Source organism: Amblyraja radiata, chromosome 9 (genome assembly GCF_010909765.2).
Source record: "Amblyraja radiata isolate CabotCenter1 chromosome 9, sAmbRad1.1.pri, whole genome shotgun sequence".
NCBI classification, from domain to species: Eukaryota; Metazoa; Chordata; class Chondrichthyes; order Rajiformes; family Rajidae; genus Amblyraja; species Amblyraja radiata.
In genome coordinates, this window is record NC_045964.1 from 73,459,892 (window position 1) to 73,480,768 (window position 20,877).

The following is a 20,877-nucleotide window of genomic DNA, read 5'->3' on the forward strand; positions in this document are numbered from 1 at the left end:
GTAATCAATTGATGGAGAATGTTAAACTATGTTTCTCGAACTATGGATGCCGTCTGACCTGATGAATGTATCTGCCATTTTGTTGATTCTCAAAATAATTTGAAACATGAGCAGATGAAGCATTCAAAGGCATATTGAATTTTAATTGCCATGGAAACCTCAAACAATGGCCATTAAAGGGATTGTCAAAGCCGTCAAACAATTATACCAGCAAGTTTTTAAATGGGAAAACGATGGCATCCTTGTGACACCTTGCACTCTTCCACAAGATTATTTCCTCCTCAACATCATTTAACTTATTTCCTCTGGAATATGTTCCTCCATTTCTGTTCATTATTGAATGATTGCACTTACTGGAATAGCTGTTACATTAAAAAAAACAAGCAGACCAAACTGTTCCTCTGCGTCAGAAGTATTAAATCTTTTTTTTGTGTGCCTTTTTATATTAAGAAATAAAACCTTATGCCATTTTTTTCTGTTTGATCAGCGTTTAGATTTGTCCTAAAATAAAATGCACAAATAAATGAAGTGATAGACTGCACCACACTGAAAACCATTAGAAGTACAGGGGTACCACCAATTCAGAACTCACCCTGTGGAAGCAAAACATCAATTAACCATTCAGACTGGACCCTGAAAAAGAACAACAAAGATTCAAAGAGAAGCAGAAAATCCTGGAAATAAACTGCAAATTTTCAACATTGAAAATAGATGAGTTCACAAAGTGTAAAGAGTGTTTATCTGAATGGAAAATAACATTTATTTTGAACTCTTTGAATCAAATTAATGAAAGATGTAATTAAATGTGCTCAACGATAATTCTAACCATTTCCATAGAAGGATCTTATAGAAACATATAAAATTATAAAAGGACTGGACAAGCTAGATGCAGGAAAAAATTTCCCAATGTTGGGCGAGTCCAGAACCAGGGGTCACAGTCTTAGAATAAAGGGGAGGTCATTTAAGACTGAGGTGAGAAAAAACATTTTCACCCAGAGAGTTGTGACTTTATGGAATTCCCTGCCACAGAGGGCAGTGGAGTCCAAGTCACTGGATGGATTTAAGAGAGAGTTAGATAGAGCTCTAGGGGCTAGTGGAGTCAAGGGATATGGGGAGAAGGCAGGCACGGGTTATTGATAAGGGATGATCAGCCATGATCACAATGAATGGCTGTGCTGGCTCGAAGGGCCGAATGGCCTCCTCCTGCACCTATTTTCTATGTTTCTATGTTTCTATGATTGGTTGGTCTGAATTTTATTCTACTTGTTTTGAAGCCAATTATAATTTTTCCCAAGTGTGTAGCCCAGAGCAAATTCCCAAAATGGAATGATCTTAATAGTCGCCTAGATTCACCTAGATATGTGCTGTTTTACAAAATGAGGAATGCCAGAAATGGTTTATTAAAAATTGTGTGATGTGAAAGAGTTTTAACATATTTCAAGTTTTCATAATCATTTTAACTATTGTATACATTATTATATTAACATTGGTCTTATTAACTCACCCTGCAATCCGTTGGCCACATTCTTCACACAGGTATAATGGGGGTGGCTTCTCGCCTACTGCCACAGAAATGGATGGATCTATGCACATCTTCAGAAGATAACATTTACCAATTAGCACCAAAACTTAAGACTCACGAATGGGCCAGTAATTGCTCTGGAAAGTGGCCACCCCAGTAATGATGACAAAACTGAAGCCAAAAATGAAAAAAAGAATCCAAAATACCTTCACAGCAGGTTTGTTGATTGCATTCTGACATTCAATGTGTTGACAGTGAATTGGATTCCATGCTGAAACAAGATGAAAACAATGAGGTGCAAATTTTCTCATCTCACCATTGTGATTAAGTTCTATTTTGCTGATTTTTTTAAAAACAATGTTTGGTTTTATCACAAAACATCCAGACCTTCTTAACATATCAAGTTAATATGTGCATTTGATTACAAAAATGTGTTACACTTGCAATTTTTTTATTTTAAATATTAATAATAGCTTTTCTTGAACCTTCGTGTCTCTATGGTGGTCCTAGTGTTCTGGGATCAAATCTTGTCCATTGAGGGTACATTAATAGACATTGTAGAATTAATTTAGATTGGCGATTAGATTAACTAAGAACATTGCATTTTAAATGTTTGTCAAAAGCTAGTCTAAGAGCTTTATTGATTCAAACCCTTGTAAAATATGTTGATAAGAAAGGTTTTCAAACCCTCTGAATTATATAACCATAGGTTTATATTGTGTTAATGTACAAATTGATGTATGTAATGGGCAGTCTATGTTTCCATGCATGATATACTTTATTCACCTTTTACAAATTACAAGAATATTTGATGTTGCAATCTCTCATAATCAACTTTTTCCTCTTCCTCTATAATTTTATGATACAACAAAATCAACTTCTTATTTTTGGATTATGTCTACAAGTTATAATATCAACAGTTGATAACTCTGCATATTTTTATAATACTTTATTTCTATAAAATATTTTGTTGATTTCTTCATTTTATGTATGCTATTGAGCTTGCATTTCCAAGTTGAATCTGTGTTTAATTAAATGATAGCTGTTGCAACGCAATTAAATCAGGTGAGACAAAATGAGTAGAGAAACATGAGAAGTTCTCTTTAATGCACTCTTCCCAAAGAGGGTGGTGAACTTCACAATTTTGTTACCCCAAGGATTATGGAGGCTAGATCTAATGGGGTATTTAAAGAGAAATTAAATATATTTTTGAAAGATCAGGGAATTGAGGTCTGGCACAGAAGAGAGAATGTTTTTATGTCATATTTCTTCTGTGGGAAGATATGTGTTTCAGTTCGTATTTCAATTGTAAAATCCAGTGTGGTTGATTTTGCATTGGTGGTTATGTGTCGTGACCACAGTAGTATTAAGGGTACACAAAATTGCTGGAGGAACTCAGCGGGTGCAGCAGCATCTATGGAGTGAAGGAAATAGGCGACGTTTCGGGCCGAAACCCTTCTTCAGACTACTTTGAAGAAGTATTAAGGGTGTTTTGGGATGGGTAAATAAGCAGCAATCTTACACCTCTTATTTCTGGTGCTCTTTTCAGTTGAGTCATAAGAAATTCAAAATTAAAAAAAAGCAAAACCAAATTACATCTTGCTTAAATTAAGAATGTTTTTTTCAGGAATAACTTCAAATTATATTACATAGATTTGTGTTCAAGTGTGCATTATCTATAAAAAATCTCATACCTGTGTACTGAAGTCCCCTGTAGTCACATATCACACCTGGTGGCTTTAAATTGGGCCAATAGTGGAAAAGCATTTGAACAGCCGGAGGCTTAACTTGAGATGGACCGTAAGCTATCACATACAACAAATCCTAAAACAACACAAGAATACATGTTTATATTTTGTTAACCAATAAATTAATTACTAACATGCAAGCAATCAAGGTTAAACTTAGGCAGTGAATCCACATGTAGTGCAGATTTTGTGTCCCAGTATAATTAATTTTCCAACCATCTGTTTTGTTCTTTTTAGTATCCAACCTTTTAATTATATCCATAATTTTATGATTGTTAGCTCGAAGTTAATTTCCCCCTTCCCGTTTAGTTTTGTCCAGTACATACAATCCTTTCACACGTATCTAATACATAACCAACTAACCATCTTCCATCTCAAAATTTGGTCAGTGATACAGGTTTAATACAAGCATGTGTTGGACAAACGTAATAAAAACTAACACTCAGGAGGCGAGCAGGAATATGCTGATCGCTATCAGGGTTGCTGGTTGAGAAAGCACATGCCTCAATGCACTGCAGGGACATTGACAAATGTGAAGCAGGAAGAAAGTCATGCTACCAGTGTTCTCCAGAAGACTGGAATCTCTTTATTAGCAATGAGTTAAATCCATTCTTAAAATTTCAATCATTATAATCACATTTATTTTGTGATAAAATTTGAAATAGCTCATAGCCACATCCATAACCATCAATGAACACATTAACATTTGGTGCAGTGACCACAAGAATATTTTATAAACTGAATATTTATGAATGCAAGTCATTAATTTGCAATGGAGCTCTCTATAGGCCTTTGAAGAGATGGTTTGCTGAGACTCATAAAATAAACATAATTAGAATAGATTTATAATCTGATCTATTTAGATATTCTCATAAAAACAAGCAAGCTTATAAAAAGAATTACCCCCAAGTAGCCCTGCAAATCTAGCATATTTGAAAGAACTAAAATGTCATTGTTCTATCTGGGACATATGACAATAAAACACTCTTGATTCTTGACTGAGTTGCACATAATTTGAATGGCAGTAATTGCTGACACACCGAGATAACAGTCTACTCATATTAATTTAGCTCCCACATAATAACTGTCCAGGTTACAATTGTCAGTATTCATCAATTAAATAATATAATAATATAACAAGACAAGAATGGCATTATGATCAATTGAATTTTACAAAGTACTTGGACATATTTACAGCAAAAACAGAGTATTTCAACTGCTTGCAGCCTTCACAGAGAGGCTAACATCAGCAGAATCAGATGGCTGGGTTTTCTGAAACAGCAACACTTAAGAGCTAGCTACAACCAACGCAGAGCATTGAATTGCCTGTGACCCAGATGGATCAGCAGCGTATAAACAAACAGACAACTGGGTTTTTCAATCAGAGTTTTCATTAATTTAAATGTACTATTAGAGCTACATATCAGATTTTAGCTACACAGCAAGATTAATGCTGGATGCAACAGAGACTTGCCACAATAATAAGGGATACAATGGAATCAGGGCTGTATGGTACTGCATAAAAGATCGCAGGGAAAGTTACTAGTTCTGCTCCAAATTATAAAATGAGATTGAGAAGGGAGCAGCAACTGATAAGTTATTTCACATTAGAATGTGAAGCAATAATTAGGAAGAATTAATTGTGAATAAGATGTAAAACTAGAAGGGATAGGAGGGTTTAGGCAAAGTTTCCCCACACAAAGGAGAGCTTAAATAACCACGTAGAGCAAATGACAGAATTTCAGTTATAAACATTTTAAAATGAGTTAGACAAATGAAGAAAATTGAGAGAAAAGGAACCAGGATTAGAAATGCCAGCTGGTTGTGAAAGAGGCAAAATGGCCTACGGTAACCTTTCATATTCCTGATTTTACAGCTTATAGTAATAGTATTGACATTCAATCAGAGAGAAACTACTGGGTCACCAGCCCTAGCTGTTCTTCTCATTAAAACAGGTTTTAAATAGATATAATCTATATTATGGTTTCGCTCAATTGATTAAAATTGCTTATTATTTTGCTGAAATAAAGCTATTTACTGTTCAAAATGGAGATTTTACTGGTGAATTTTAATGGTGTTGCTGTTAATATTATGTGCAGAATACCATCTGAACTTATTTCCTCTTCCCTTAGCAACAGCCAGCATTCTATTCAATCAGCTGTGGTACAAGTGAATGCAGAAGCCTATTATTTGTTCCGGCATCAACAAAGAAATAAACATTGAAGGAAAGATGGGCATTTTGCCAGCAGCAGATTTCAACTGCAATATTAGATTTCCTGACATAAAATTCTGACTGACATTAACAAATTACCATTAATTAAAAATAATAAAACGTTTCTCAACACTTCACTGGAATGTTAGCATCACAGCAGGGTGATCATTTATTTCCATAATTAACTGCCCCTCCAAGTGATTACAAATTGAAACAGTTTGCATACTGAAGGTCTTCTCCTGGTGCTGTTAGGTGAAAGAATTCCAGTATTGTGCTCCTGCGACTTTGAAGTATTACCAAAACAGTTCCAAGTCAAGTTGGTGTGGAATTTTCTTGTGTTTAATTTGCCCAAACCTGAATGCTGTCCGAATCCTGTTATATGCAAGCATAATGTGACTTATTAAATGTGAATGGAGTAGAATCAGTGAACATTCCCATTGTGAACTTTATATCTGGGTGTATGTCAGTAATGAAGCAGACAAAGATATTGTGTAAGGTCTTTTTCCAGTGTACTTTTAATAATCTTCATTAAGTTACACATCAAGTCACCAGTAATACACCAGTGGATAGGAAATGTTTAGAGGTATAAGGTAAGCAGAGGCAAAAGGGGGCATTATGGTCCATGCCCTGCATGAGTTGGGCCGAAGGGCCTGTTTCACTATGATATATGATCAATACATTTTCAAGATATTGACTTGGTGAATGAGTCTATGTTTAATATTGAATCTGAAAGATAGCACCTCTGACAATATAACACTCACTTAATAAAGGAGTCCCAACCTGGATTTTATTTATTCAGTTTTCTGGACAGCAGCTTAAAGGCTCACCCTATTGACTCAGAGGTGTGTGTGCTACCAACTGAGCCATGGGTGACATCACTCCAAGTTAAACAGCTTCAATAATATTACAGTGAGCACATTTTGTATCTAATTCCTACTTGGAATTTTTTCATCACTTGTCACACACGTTACTGCCATGCATTCCAATATTGATATTCTGCTTCTTGTATCAATACTTACTTTCCAGACTTCTTGCTTGTACTTCATAAGGCTTTCCAATAGCTGACAATGGTACACTATTAAACATATTTTAAGTACATCATTAAAATCAACATTTAATCTATAGTTGAGTGACAATTTCATTGAACTAAACTATTAAACTATTCACAACAAAGTTTAATTTGTCTATATGAATTATGAAATTTATTCAAGGAGCAATATGTTGCAATGTTCACTGTATCTATTCAATTTGGCGCAAATGTCTTTGCTCATTTGTTATTTGAGGTGTGAGTTGTTGCATTTTGGGACATCGAACAAGGGCGGAACCTACACAGTAAATGGTAAGCCTCTGGGGAGTGTTGTAGAGCAGAGGGATCTAGGAGTACAGGTGCATGGTTCCTTAAAGGTCGAGTCGGCGCATAAGGTGGTCAAAAAGGCTTTTGGCACTTTGGCCTTTATCAGCAGAGTATTGAGTATAGAAGTTGGGAAGTCATGTTGCAATTGTATAAGACGTTGGTGAGACCGCACATAGAATATTGTGTTCGGTTCTGGGCACCATGTTATAAGAAAGATATTGTCAAGCTTGCGAGGGTTCAGAAAAGATTTATGAGGATGTTGCCTGGACTAGAGGGTGTGAACTATAGGGAGAGGTTGAGTAGACTTGGTCCCTTTTCCATGGAGCACAGAAGGATGAAGGGAGATCTTATAGAGGTGTACAAAATCAGGAGAGGAATAGATCGGGTAGATGCTCAGAGTCTCTTGCCCAGAGTAGGGGAATCGAGGACCAGGGGACATAGGTTCAAGGTGAATGTGAAAAGATTTAATAGGAATCCGAGGGGTAACTTTTTCACACAAAGGGTGGTGGGTGTATGGAACAAACTGCCAGAAGAGGTAGTTGAGGCGGGGACTATCCCATCGTTTAAGAAACAGTTAGACAGGTACATGGATAGGACAGATTTGGAGGGATATGGACCAAGCGCAGGCAAGTGGGACTAGTGCAGCTGGGACATTGTTGGCCAGTATGGGCAAGTTGGGCCGAAGGGCCTGTTTCTACACTGTATCACTCTCTGACTCTATTAGTCATGTCCACACCAACTGAGCGACTACACAGTTAAAGGTAGACATTAAGTGTTGGAGTAACTCAGCAGGTCAGACACCATATCTGGAGTACAAGGATGGATGACATTTTGGGTTGGGACTCTTCTTCAGACTATACTGATCACTTTGTGTAAAGAAATTACGGAATGAAATACTAAATTAAAATGTCAATAGACATAGCATCAACATATTTAATTTTTAAACATGCTATGTAGGACTGAAGATCCTGCTGTCCACCTCGATCTTCAAGAAAAACAAATGGATTCAGAGGTTGTTGTGAGGGCATCATCAGGCTTTGTCAGCAACTGATAATGGTGTGTATTGAAAACATTTTAATATACAAAGTCGTGGCAAGATATGTCTCAAAATGTCGTGAAAAAAATTGGTCAAAGAAGAAAATGTTATAAGAGTAACTAAAGTATCTTAGAGAATTACCAAGAGGAATGAGAAGTGGAAAATCTGAGGGAAGCTCTTCCAGAGTTTATAGCCCAGACAGGTGGAGGTCAGCTTTTAATTTTCAAATGTTAATTTTAAAATCAGAGTTTGGTGCTGGAGTAATAACCGGAGATAGATAATAATAATAAAAGGTAATTATAATAGTTACAGTAGCATTTCAAGTTTTGATCCTCTCTATATATCAATTCTTTTTAGAAGGTAAGCTGGAATGTACAAAGTGTGTGAACAGCAGTAATATCCAAGAATAGTTTTCAGTCTGCGAATACTAATCCCAATCTAATACAGTTTCACAGCTGGGTGACAAAATGTACATTAAACTGTAAATGAAAAAAATGATAGTAACTTTTCCATATCACACATGAAAAGAGGAAAAATAAATGGAAATGTATCTTTTGGAACGTGCATCAAAGCACAGCAATCACAGTTTATGATAAGCTATTTTGAATATATATTATTAAATATTGATTAAGTGATTTTATTAGGTAAAATGTTACAGCCAAAAAGCTCCGGCGACAATACTGCAGGTACTTTGAGACACAGTTCGCATGTTTTGAATAGCCAATCAATGGCATTAGATAAAAAATTCCAAAAGGGAAATATAATTTTGAAATATATATTAACATTAGTAAACTTTTTACTTTATTTTTTTAGTTTAGTTTAGAGAAATAGCGCGGAAACATGCCCTTCGACCCACCGGGTCCGCGCCGACCAGCGATCCCCACACATTAACACTATCCTACACCCACTAGGGACAATTTTTCATTTACCAAGCCAATTAACCTACAAACCTGTACATCTTTGGAGTGTGGGAGGAAACCGAAGATCTCGGAGAAAACCCGCGCAGGTCACGGGGAGAAAATACAGACACCGTACAGACAGCATCTGTAGTCGGGATCGAACCCGGGTCTCCGGTGCTGCATTTGCTGAAAGGCAGCAACACTACCGCTGCGCCACTGCAACCACCCCATTCAAATTTATTTTAATATTCACCATACCAAATCCCAACTAGCTCACAATAATCCTTAGGACCTCATACATTGTTTTACACCTACCTGGATTTGTTGTGTACTGCATTGCAATCATCAGCATTGATGATGCCGAATAATTCACATATGGTGGTACGCCTTCTCGTTTAGATGAACCCACTAGACAAAGCATTTGGTACAAAGTTTTAGTTGAAAGGTTTTTGTGTAATGTGAGTTTTTGTTGTAAACATAATTGCTAATCTCACTTTACAGTCCCAGCCAATATCTCACAACATCTTGGCCTAGATGATCTCCACTTACTCATGATTCGATTAGTTCCCTGAACTCCACAGCTTAATTGCCCCACAGCTCTAGCCCCTCCGTTCCACTGACCCCCTTCAAATGATGTCAAGTCACACCTGAAATTGAATACCCAGGTTTGTACCACTCCAGCTCAAACACCTAACAATAACCATAAATGAGGCCCTGCCACAATTTTGCCACTGGACACTGGATCCATCCCCATAACATTGTACAGGCTAACTAAGCAATCTTTATGAATGGAAACCCAGTCATTGGGAATGGAGATGGAAAACAGGAATAATATGGCCAAATGGCAACAAATGCAATGAATGAGGTACTAACGGTTTTGGATGTTGTTCTTGATGCTTATCAGAGCATTTAAGTATATTTTCATGACATTTTTAATTTTCTCAGAGAGATTATTCCACTTGTATTTTTACGCCTCTTATGTTTACAAATCTAGAATTTTACAATAAATCTAATTTGGAAATTTTTTTTTTCCTGTTGACATATGATTCAATCATTGCTAAATAAATCTTTTTTCTTTTCTTTTTCGTTGTCCATTTCCAGACCACAAGCTAGTTTTCTTATTCCACTTCAGCCCAGCATTAATCCATTCTCTCTGCCAAGGTTGCTATCTGTTCCCTTATTCAAAACCTGAATTTCTATTCCCATTTGCTACTAATGCAATGGAAGATCAGCTAATTAGTTAAGAAAGCCAGCAACACAAATCAGTAGTACAGCAGAAATTTCAAAACACTGAAAAGAAAGAAAAACATTTCTAATGAATCTAATCGCTTCACTTATGCAACTGACACAAGCAAAATTATCATAGTGCTAAAACCAAGAAAATCACACGTACACCGAAAAAAGAAAGAAAAAGGAGAAAGAGATAGAATAACATTTGCAAGTGGACATCGCAGCTATGCTAAAATTAACTTACATATAACCATTGGAAGGAAAGAAGTGCTCAGATATTCAATAATATCCTTGTGAAGAAATGGAGGGAATGTTGCTAAAGTGGAAATCATAGTGTAGGGTAAAGTACTCAGGATGTCATCACTGAGAAATGGCAGCAAGCACGTTGTGGTATAAAATATGGACTGTCCTAAGTCTGTTTAAAAGAAAGAAAGAATGGTAAGTACAATGAAATCCTTACAAACAGTACCTTTCCAGAAATTAAAACAGACCTGAAAGAGGGTTTCAATTTGATTAATTATTTTAGTACTTTTATTTATTCAATTGGTAATGCTGCAAACTCCAAATATTTCACAATCAAAATGTGATTTTGCAGAAGTGTATACAAGTAACATGGATAGCAGCCAACAACTGGTATACCAAATAATAGAAGGATTTATTGAAGGACATTAACATTGGAAGTATGGAAATATTGTTCTTTACTTGGGATAAGTGTTGTAGTTACACACTGGTAAATTTATTGGACAGAGTTTGGTCTAGAAACACGAGTTTGAATCTAGGGGAATTTAAATTTTTGCTGGAATGAATCTGGGATTTTTAAACAGGCTGGTCTTGAGACAGATGACCCCTAGTTACAACCGCTTGGGTTATGGAAATTCGCCCTTACCGAATTCACAAGTTACGAGAATATTAGATACAGAATAAAATTTGCTCTAATGCAATTTATGTGAAAAAATGTAAATAAATAAACACAAATTCTTTTTCACAATTAGCACTTCTTGAAATGTGTGCAGATGATGTAGCTTTAGGTTACTGATGACAAAGGGTCTTCAGTAATAACATTCATGAAATTTCAGGATTGTCCTAAGAATTTATCTAGCTCAGTAATCTAACTAGCTACAATCCTTATGTTGACTTTTGTCTTTTCAAGTGAGGGGCAATTAGTGAAGGACAATAATGCCGGAAACATTCACACCCATGAACAATTATTAAATTCCATGCAGGAAGTTAAATTGATGAATTTGGTTTATTTTAGTTCAATATTCGAGTTAAATGGAAATACCACAAAAGAATCAATTGTGCTAATTTTTCCACAAAACTACAGTGCTAACACAATATATAATTAAGGGAAAATCGGACAGCAATCAGAGATGCATAATTAACACTGAAAATTAAAGTTATCATTTGAGATTTAATGGTCCTCCATAATCTGCGCCAACGCATTAATTAGAAACATAGAAACATAGAAAATAGGTGCAGGAGTAGGCCATTCGGCCCTTCGAGCCTGCACCGCCATTCAATATGATCATGGCTGATCATCCAACTCAGTATCCTGTACCTGCCTTCTCTCCATACCCACTGATCCCTTTAGCCACAAGGGCCACATCTAACTCCCTCTTAAATATAGCCAATGAACTGGCCTCAACTACCTTCTGCGGCAGAGAATTCCAGAGATTCACCACTCTGTGTGAAAAAAGTTTTCCTCATCTCGGTCCTAAAAGATTTCCCCCTTATCCTTAAACTGTGACCCCCTTGTTCTGGACTTCCCCAACATCGGGAACAATCTTCCTGCATCTAGCCTGTCCAACCCCTTAAGAATTTTTAAAGTTTCTATAAGATCCCCCCTCAATCTTCTAAATTCTAGCGAGTACAAACCGAGTCTATCCAGTCTTTCTTCATATGAAAGTCCTGACATCCCAGGAATCATTCTGGTGAACCTTCTCTGTACTCCCTCTATGGCAAGAATGTCTTTCCTCAGATTAGGAGACCAAAACTGTACGCAATACTCCAGGTGTGGTCTCACCAAGACCCTGTACAACTGCAGTAGAACCTCCCTGCTCCTATACTCAAATCCTTTTGCTATGAAATTTTAAATTCTCTGTGACACCCCATGGAATTAAAATTCTCTGTGACACCCCATCAAAATGCATCCAGAAACTAATATTCTGATATAATTGATTTGGACTTATCTGTACAGTTTATTCACTTCAATGTAAATCTTTAGTACTTGAATGGAAAAAAAGAAAGCTGAACAATGCAAATACCCAAGCCACTTTAATCAATGAAGCTCAGATAGCTACACAATATAACTGATCAGTGTCTACTGTTTGGGGTGCAAATTGATTGCATTATATAGTGACCAAACATACACGTGTCTATAATGCAAAACACATCAATTGTCATATTGGAAAGTATTAATCTATATGACCTAACTGCCCAAATTGTTTTGATCAATTAACATTTCATGATTCCAGACATTTCTAAAATGCCACCATTTACAGAGCATAAAGTGCCCACAACTGCAGGACTTTGTCTTACTTCAAGGCTTCTGTAATAATAATTTACTCCCAAACGTGGCCCTTCAAGTGTAGCAAAATGGCGAGAATGAGTATTGATCATGCAGCAAAATGCAAAGTGCTGGAGTTACTCTGCAGGTCAGGCAGCATCTCTGGGGGACATGGATAGGTGACATATCAGGCGGGACCCTTCTTTAGAATGAGTATGTAGAGCAGGATAAACTCTCAGTAGAATAGGAGGAAGAGTAGGATTAGGATGAAAAAATACTTGCAACATGGTTTCCTATCCACTGATGGGAGGGAGGCCACAGGTACTTCCTGTGGCGTGATAACATCATACATTTCCTTCTCTTGATAGTGTCAAGCAGGAACATGACATTGATTGCACGTACATCACTTTGCAGGCATCAGGTTCTGTGATACAGCATAAGTAGGGATCCTGTTATAACCAGCTGGTACCCAGCTGGTCCATGGTCAGTATCCTAGCAGCAGTCACTTTGCTGTCATTCTGTGACAATCAGTTGTCATTTATATTTCAGTCATCCGATAAACCAATCTGCAGCAACCAATGAACTTAGACTTCCCACTGATTACATATCTCTTGCTTCCTATGCACAACACCAGCACTTTTGACAAGTGCATACATTAAAAGTCATAATGACATGCACAAAGTGATTGCTCTGACAATAATTTTGTTCCCTGGGCCTCAACGAAAAATGCATCCGAGCAGAAGCTGTCAGAATTCAAGGTCGTGTGCCATGTGTAGTACACACTTTCCTTTTTAATACTTATTTTCACTGACTTTGGATGCATGACTGGGCTAACATTTATTGGTCCTCTTTTATTGTCTCTTAACTTGGTGACTTTTTAGATCATTTCAGATCACATTTAAGGATAATAATCCGCAATGCTACAGGCCCAGAATCAGGCCAGTGAAATAAGTCAAATTTCCTAACCATAAGCTTTTCCTGAAGCTGGTTGTAAGAAATCGCTCCTTGACATCTGTTATCTGTCAAGTTGAAGTGGATGATGAGAAAGAGAAGGAGAGAGTAAAGCTAGAAAGTGCCTTTCTGCTCAGCTGTTTAGTATCAATGTAATACCGGTGTCTATCTGTGATGTGTTCCAAATAAATCTGTACAAGATGCTGCAAAATACCAAAATAATGGAAACACACACTTCTATTTTCACAAGAGGCAGTTTCACCGCCATGCTTACCATGTTGACCATGTTGTAGCAAAGGAACCAGGTCAAGTAGAGTCACCAGTGTCACATAGAGTCCTTGATAGTCCAATGAAGGGTATTCTGAAAGCTGTGCATCGCGACTTTGCTGAATACGCTCAGAGGGAGCATCACGGAGGACGCTGTAAAGGAGGGAGCGAGTAACAGTAGGGTTGATGGAACTGACTTGTGGTCTTAGGGATGGGGTGAGTGGGAATGGCACAGGAAAAAGACACATAGTCATGGGCACTGTCAAATTGGAGCCATCCTGGTTGTCCTTCCTCCCTATGCGGGACAAAATGCTGTTTTGGAACAAAGAAAAAAAAGAGACAACAAAGACACAAAGAACAGCACATTACATTAAAATGACACTACAGACAACATAATAAAATACCAGATCTAAAGAGCACATAGGATCCAACCCCAAAAGAATAAAATCAATTATGTTATGAATATACACTAGTAACTTTTTGATATGCACATTTGGAATGGAATCAAAATTACTTAATTATTGCATCCTATGTGCTATCTGGTAAAAAGGAGCAAATAAATATAATGACATGTTCTACATGCCACCTCCATGTAAAGTTTCTGCTATATGGCTTTCAAATAAAAAGCAATATAATTACCCTAAACAATGCAGGTGGTATTGTACTTGAGAACAGCCATTTACAGAGCAGTAACTAGGATTAGGTGTTTTTACAAGGTGCACTCTTGATAATCAGGAAAAAAATAAACAAAAAATTCAATTCGATTTATAAACTCAATCCTGCATGTTCACTCTAATCCAAAAGTTCTCATTAATTCATTCAACTACATTTTCAGAGAATGTTAATAACATATTTGGCCAAAATAAAGATTGTATTGTTATTTTAATCCTTAAATCAAACAATCAAAATCTAATTTCCCAAAATCAAATCATGGTGTTTTTATTTGCCTTATTTGGCTCAATATAAAATAATTACAATTGCAATTCTGCCACTAGCATAAAGCATGAAGTGCTTTGCGAATTCTAAAATATCAAAGATAGTTTCTGTGTCTTGCTTAGTCCTTTCGTGATGCAGTCCATTTCATTTCTCATTAAATAAAGCAGATTTCTGCCTCAAATGTGCACAGGAATGGTCTGCGATATCTTGTCTCTAAATTTCCCTTTTCATATGTAACTCAGTTCCACTCACTATGTCCTGGACAAAGAAGTTGATTTACCACCAATGCTTTTTGACACTGGAAAGCTAGTCTGTGTCTTCCTCGCCCCCCCCCCCCCCTTCCTTCCCCCCTCCCCCCTCCCCATGCCCCTCCACCACCCCCCTTTCCCCCTCCCCTTCACCCCCACCACCAACGCAGTGTCGTCTAGAACTGGATGGCATAGTTTAAGATGGGAGGGGAGAAATTTAAAGGAGATCTGATAGGTACTTTTTTTCACACTGGGTGACTATCTGGAATGAATTGACAGAGGAACTGTCGAAGCGGATACAATTGCAATGTTCAAAAAGCATTTGGACAGATACTTTGGAAAGGCTTAGAGAAATATGAGCCTCATGCAGGCAAATGGCATTTGATGTAGGCATTATAGTCGGCATGGGCAAGAGCTGGGGTGGGGGGGGGGGGGGTGAAGGGAGGTGGTGTAAGTTGGTATTTATAACTTGAGGAGTATCTATATTTATGATAGCATTTATCTCATGGTTTTTAGCCCTTCCCACCCAAATTTCACAACCTGGATGACTAGTTTGAAATAGATTGATTACTGAAACAAGGGATGGCCAGTTCATTATATTAAATGATCATTCTCTGCCGACAAGCAGACCAGCTGCGGACACCAAACTGCTTTTATTGCAATGGGAAATGAGACCGGCTTGGTTTCTCTTTCAGACACTTTGATTTCATAATCTTTTGCGCAAATCACAACTAAACATTTTCAGAAGACTCATTCTACCTAATTTGTGCATCTACAACTCTGTAAATATTTTCTAGCCACAGGTATTTTCAAGGATTCGTCAGGTGCAATAAAAAAATAATGTACTTCTATGCTTCCATCATGTATGTCACATTGCAATAAACCCTCAAAATTGTACTAGACAAAGAAAAGTTAAAAAATGTACAGGGCCAGCAAACAAAGGGAAGGAAATCACCTAGAGGTGCTCTCTTTTGATCAAAAAGGGCTTTGTGAAACATCTGGGACCAGTTTACCCAGCCATCAGACAAGCCATGGAGAAAATATAAAAGATTTTCTTTTTTTAAAGACTAATATTTTTCTAATTACTTCAATTGTAAGGGGAACATAAAAAAATATTAATATCAGAACTTCATTGTCAAATGTTTACCTTCACTAAATGTATGCTAGGTATTTATACAAAAGCCATCATTAGAACAGTTTATGCACATGGGGGTGGCACATATGGAACATGTTTTAAGGAGAAGAATAAACATGTGTGTTTGGTATAGAAATCTGTAAACAGCACATGTTTATTGCACCAAAATAATGTCTGTATGTAAATTATGATACTGTGACAGTATCATTAACGGTAATGAATTTTAACAGGAATGTGATTTAATAAACAAAATATAGAATTCTAAGATGTAATTAAGCTATATTTGTAAGAATCATAAAAATAATATATGCTAAAGATCAATGACTGATAGCATATGTTTATGAACTAATGGTAATGGTATTTATGTATGCTATTCATTGTTCCATAAGTTTTACTGAAATAAACGTTTTGTTTTATTTTCTGTAATACAAACACTATTTTGTTCTCTCTAAATAAGGCAGTCTTTTATAAGTTCAGTAATAACAAGGCAAAAGGTTGTGCACATTTGGCTATTGAAATGGGGCTAATTTAAAAACAATGATGAACATCAGAATTGCAGAACCCTCTCAAATCTCATAGCAAATTCTTTGCAGTGGTAATAGTCAAAAATCACCAATGACAAATAGAAGAATTTGTTTATCATGCTTGATTTATAAAATCCTGAGGTTCCTGCATTCCAGTGGAGTAACATGTTTCTCCAAGTAATTATTTCTGAATTATTTTCAATTACAAAAATACTGTACTTTTTAAATTGGACCAACACTTAAGACAAACAAGAAGCATATAGCATTTCTTAACTTTAAAAAAATGTGTAATGAAACAATGCATATCTCTTTATGCTATCATGTTGATCAGACTTTGCTTCAGTCTGAAAGTACTTAATTAAAATTGTTGGCCCAATATTCATCAGTTATCCTGTCCACACTGTTTTACATGGACAACTGATTCTACAGACATTCTGTAAATTTACCAGAGCTTGAAGTCATTAATTAATGATGTATTTACATGCATGACAGAAAATAGTAATATCAATATTTTAAAAAAAAGAATGTTATAAAAGAAAACCATGTATTTAGGAGTCAATGCACAACCTTTTGCCCTCATATGCTTTAAAAAACAGTAATAGTAGATAATAAACAGTGCAGTCATTTAATGAATGTACTTGTTAAATTAAACCCATGATACGTCAGTCTTGTTGTAGCTATAGAATCACATATTTTAAATTTCAATATGACTCGTTAAAAGAATGAACATCTGAAATTATATTTAATAAACTAATTAAATCTTAAGTTAAGTTCTAAATCATTATTGATTGCAGATGTTTATCAGAAAAGAGATCTTTTAAATGACAGGAAATCGTTGGATATTTTTGCCTTTTTAGTTAATTCCTTCAATTCACAGTACCTAAATACAAACAACTGTATTCCAAGGGTTGATATAATGTAATCAAGGCTTCACTTGGGTAAGGAATAATTTGATTTTCAGATCTAGTAAGAGTTAATGTCCTGTCATTTTATTTTCAGGTTGTTTAATGAGGAGGTGACGAAGGAGGTTGATAAAGGTAGGTGAGTTGAGGTTGTATACATTTCAGTAAGGCTTTCGATAAGGTAGCTTAAGGTAGGCTGATCCAGAAGATTAAGATGTGCACATTCACGATGACTTGGTTATATGGATTCAGAACTGGCTTATTCATGGAAGACAGAGGGTTGTGATGGAAGGTAGATATTCTGGCAGATGTCTGTGCCCAATGGAGTTCCACAGGGATCTATGCTGGCACCTCTGCTGTCTGTGACGTCTATATTACTAAAAGTCTGATCTTGACCACTTCCTGTTGTTCTGTATATAGATTTTAGAAAAAAAACGCTGCCACTTACGGCCGTGATTTTTGGCCATCTTACTCAGAGTCCCCCTACGCTGCGCAGGCCAAGAGGAATTCCCCCATTGATGAAAAATAAAAGAGTTATCAGTGTATAAAAAATGTTAATATTCTCTCTCCTGAAGGCCACGCCCCTTCCCGAGGGACTATAAAACCCGGAAGTGTTGAGTGCCTCAGTCAGTCTCTGCAAGATGGGGGAGCGAGAGGGTCACGTCTCTCTGTCTGAGCTGTGAATAACACTGAACACATGTCTACTAAACTGTGAGTGGTTTTACTGACCTGTCAGTGCCCTTAATGTGGTTTGAAAATATAGTTTGGAAATGGTAAAGCTGTGTTGCCTTTGGTTTGGAAATGCTAAAGCTGTGTTGCCTTTGGTATGGAAATGCTAAAGCTGTGTTGCCTAATTAAAGTGCCTTGCCTAATTAAAGTTGCCTTGCCTAATTAAAGTTGCCTTGCCAAATTAAAATCGCCTTGCCTAATTAAAGTTGCCTTCTATATAATTAAAAGTCTAATCTTGACCACTTCCTGTTTGCGCTTTATATTGATTTTAGAAAAAACGCTACCACGTAGGGCTGTGATATTTGGCCATCTTACTCAGTCCCCCTCCGCCCATCAGGTGCCGAGGATTTTCCCAATCGATGAAAAATAAAAGAGATATGTTTTTTTTAATTGTTGAGATTCTCTCTCCTGTCAATCACACCATGAAGGCCATGCCCCTTCTGGTGGGAGGGGGGGAGGGACTATAAAACCCAGAAGTGTGGGCATGGCTCAGTCTCTGCAAGATGGAGGAGGGAGAGGTCATGACTCGCTGTCTTTAGTGTCCTTGCACCCTGCTTGAAATGGAATTTCAAGGAATAGCCGTGTCAACTGCCAGCCCACCAGCCGTGAGTGAGTGAGCTGCCAGCACAACAGGCTTGAGTGATTGAGCTGCCAGCCCAAGAATCCATTCGGCCACAATGTCCATACTAGCCCTCTGGAAACCAGTCCCTTCAGCCCACAACACCCATACTAGCGCACCAGAAAGCCCCCCACCCCCCCCACCCCCACTTAGTCTAGTATAGTCTGTATTTTGGAAATATATTTATTGTTTTTTAGAAAACAGTGTGTGACAGATGATAATTCTAAGGTGTCGACAGAGGATTGAAATAATGGAAATGTATTGTTTGCAATATTGGAGATGGATAACTGAACAGGAGGATGCATCATGTGACTGCATGCTTTCACCACTATAATATGGGTTGAAGCCAAATTCCTAACATTAAATGTAGATTACTGATACTGAAAGGCTCTTGAAGGTTTGAGTTTGGGCTGACCATCCAATTTCAAATGAATGCATTGCAATCAAACAAAAGAAGCAAACAAATATTTTTGCCAGGAAGAAAATTAAAATGGGCGACTTTTCGAGAAATAAGATTGCCAATGTAATTCTGGACTTTGAATAACTAATTGGTTCAATGTGCAAGAAGCTTTACATTACCATCTAATGTTTTGCTTGGTGTAGGAGTTGATTTGGTACTGGCTTCAGAATATAAAATGCTGAATTTCCTAGTACAGGTACTTTCAAACTGAGATTCAGTGAGCTGCTTAGGGCATAAATTATTCAAACAAAAATAGATTTTATAGGAATTGTCAACTCAGTTGCGGAATTGTCAACTCAGTTGCAGAGATCATGATGAGACTACAAAAATTATACTTATTGTTGGGAAAGTCTTGAAAGTATAGTTCTTTACATAGTTTGAAAATGCCTATTTGAGAATATATATACAGTTCCTTGAAGATAATCCTGACTGAAAATTAAAAGAAACATCAATTCCAGTCGTATAACAACAATTTCAGTAAAATAAAGTTAAGATACCAGCTAATAATTCCAATTACAGACATTGTTTCCAATAAAATAAATATATAAATAACAAAAATATTGTTTCCAATAAATTGCTGTATTCATTTATGTTGTAATTTTTTTTGAATCACTGCCAATCTGCCTAAATAAGTTGTAGCTCAGTATAATGTGCAGTGAACTTGAAAACTAATGCCACATAATATTGACAAAATAATGGGATATGGTAAATTTAAGTCCTGTGAATCATTGTTTCTTTTCGGGGCTTCTGCGGCGGCGACTTCTCCCGCCCGAGTTGCAGGAGAGGGTCTGAGCACCTGGAGCGGGGCCTTACATCACCGCCCCGCGCGTCTTGGAATGGCCGCGGGAATTTGCGAGCGCACGCCGGGGGCTCTAACACCAAGACCCGGTGTGCGACCTTGCATCACCCAGCGTGGCTTTAATGGCCGCGGGACAATCGCCATCGCCAGCCGGGGGGCTTTGACTTTGACTCTGACATCGCGGGGGAGTGCAGGGGAGAGATAAGTTGTTTTGCCTTCTATCACAGCGATGTGATGGATGTTTGTGTAAACTGTGTTGTGTCTTGGGTCTTTTTCGTTTTGTAATGTATGGCTGCAGAAACGACATTTCGTTTGGACCTCACGGGGTGCAAATGACAAATAAATTGTATTGTATTGTATTGTATTGTATAGCTTCAATGTGATAGTTTACTCTTGTATGGCCCCGTAAACATAATCAGTTATTATATTGATGCACATGAAAGTGCAATCCCAAAATAATTGATTTAGCAACCAATAATCTTACAGGGTATTATATAAAAGCCTGTGAGATGCTATTTGAATCAAAGTCTACTAATAACGCAGCAATTTTTGCATGCGCTGGGTTATAGAACATAGAACAGTACAGCACAAGAGCGGCCTCTTTGTCCCACAATGTTTGTGCTGAACATAAGCCCAGTTAAACTGATCTCATCGGCCTGTACATGATCCATATTCCTTTGTTCCTTGCCTATACAAAAGCCTCTTAAATGTCTCTATGGTATCTGCCTCCACCACCGTTCTTTGTCCTCACTACTCTCAGTATGAAAAAACTTGCCCCGCACATCTTCATTAAACTTTCC

General features: G+C 37.1%; 1 protein-coding gene across 5 annotated transcripts in view; it reads right to left on the reverse strand.

The window, feature by feature from the left end:
- Positions 1-20,877, reverse strand: part of unc79 (unc-79 homolog, NALCN channel complex subunit) — a 199,382-nt gene that overhangs the window by 167,335 nt on the left and 11,170 nt on the right. For 4 of the 5 annotated variants that reach the window (XM_033027736.1, XM_033027733.1, XM_033027732.1 and 1 more), the window contains exons 3-10: positions 13,733-14,037; positions 10,246-10,416; positions 9,087-9,179; positions 6,502-6,557; positions 3,217-3,346; positions 1,729-1,793; positions 1,505-1,593; positions 593-633 (exon numbers count right to left, since the gene is read on the reverse strand). In XM_033027736.1, coding sequence (XP_032883627.1) covers positions 593-633; positions 1,505-1,593; positions 1,729-1,793; positions 3,217-3,346; positions 6,502-6,557; positions 9,087-9,179; positions 10,246-10,416; positions 13,733-14,037 — 950 coding nt within the window. The remainder of the gene's footprint in view (positions 1-592; positions 634-1,504; positions 1,594-1,728; positions 1,794-3,216; positions 3,347-6,501; positions 6,558-9,086; positions 9,180-10,245; positions 10,417-13,732; positions 14,038-20,877) is intronic. The other variant, XM_033027737.1, reaches the window with a different exon arrangement.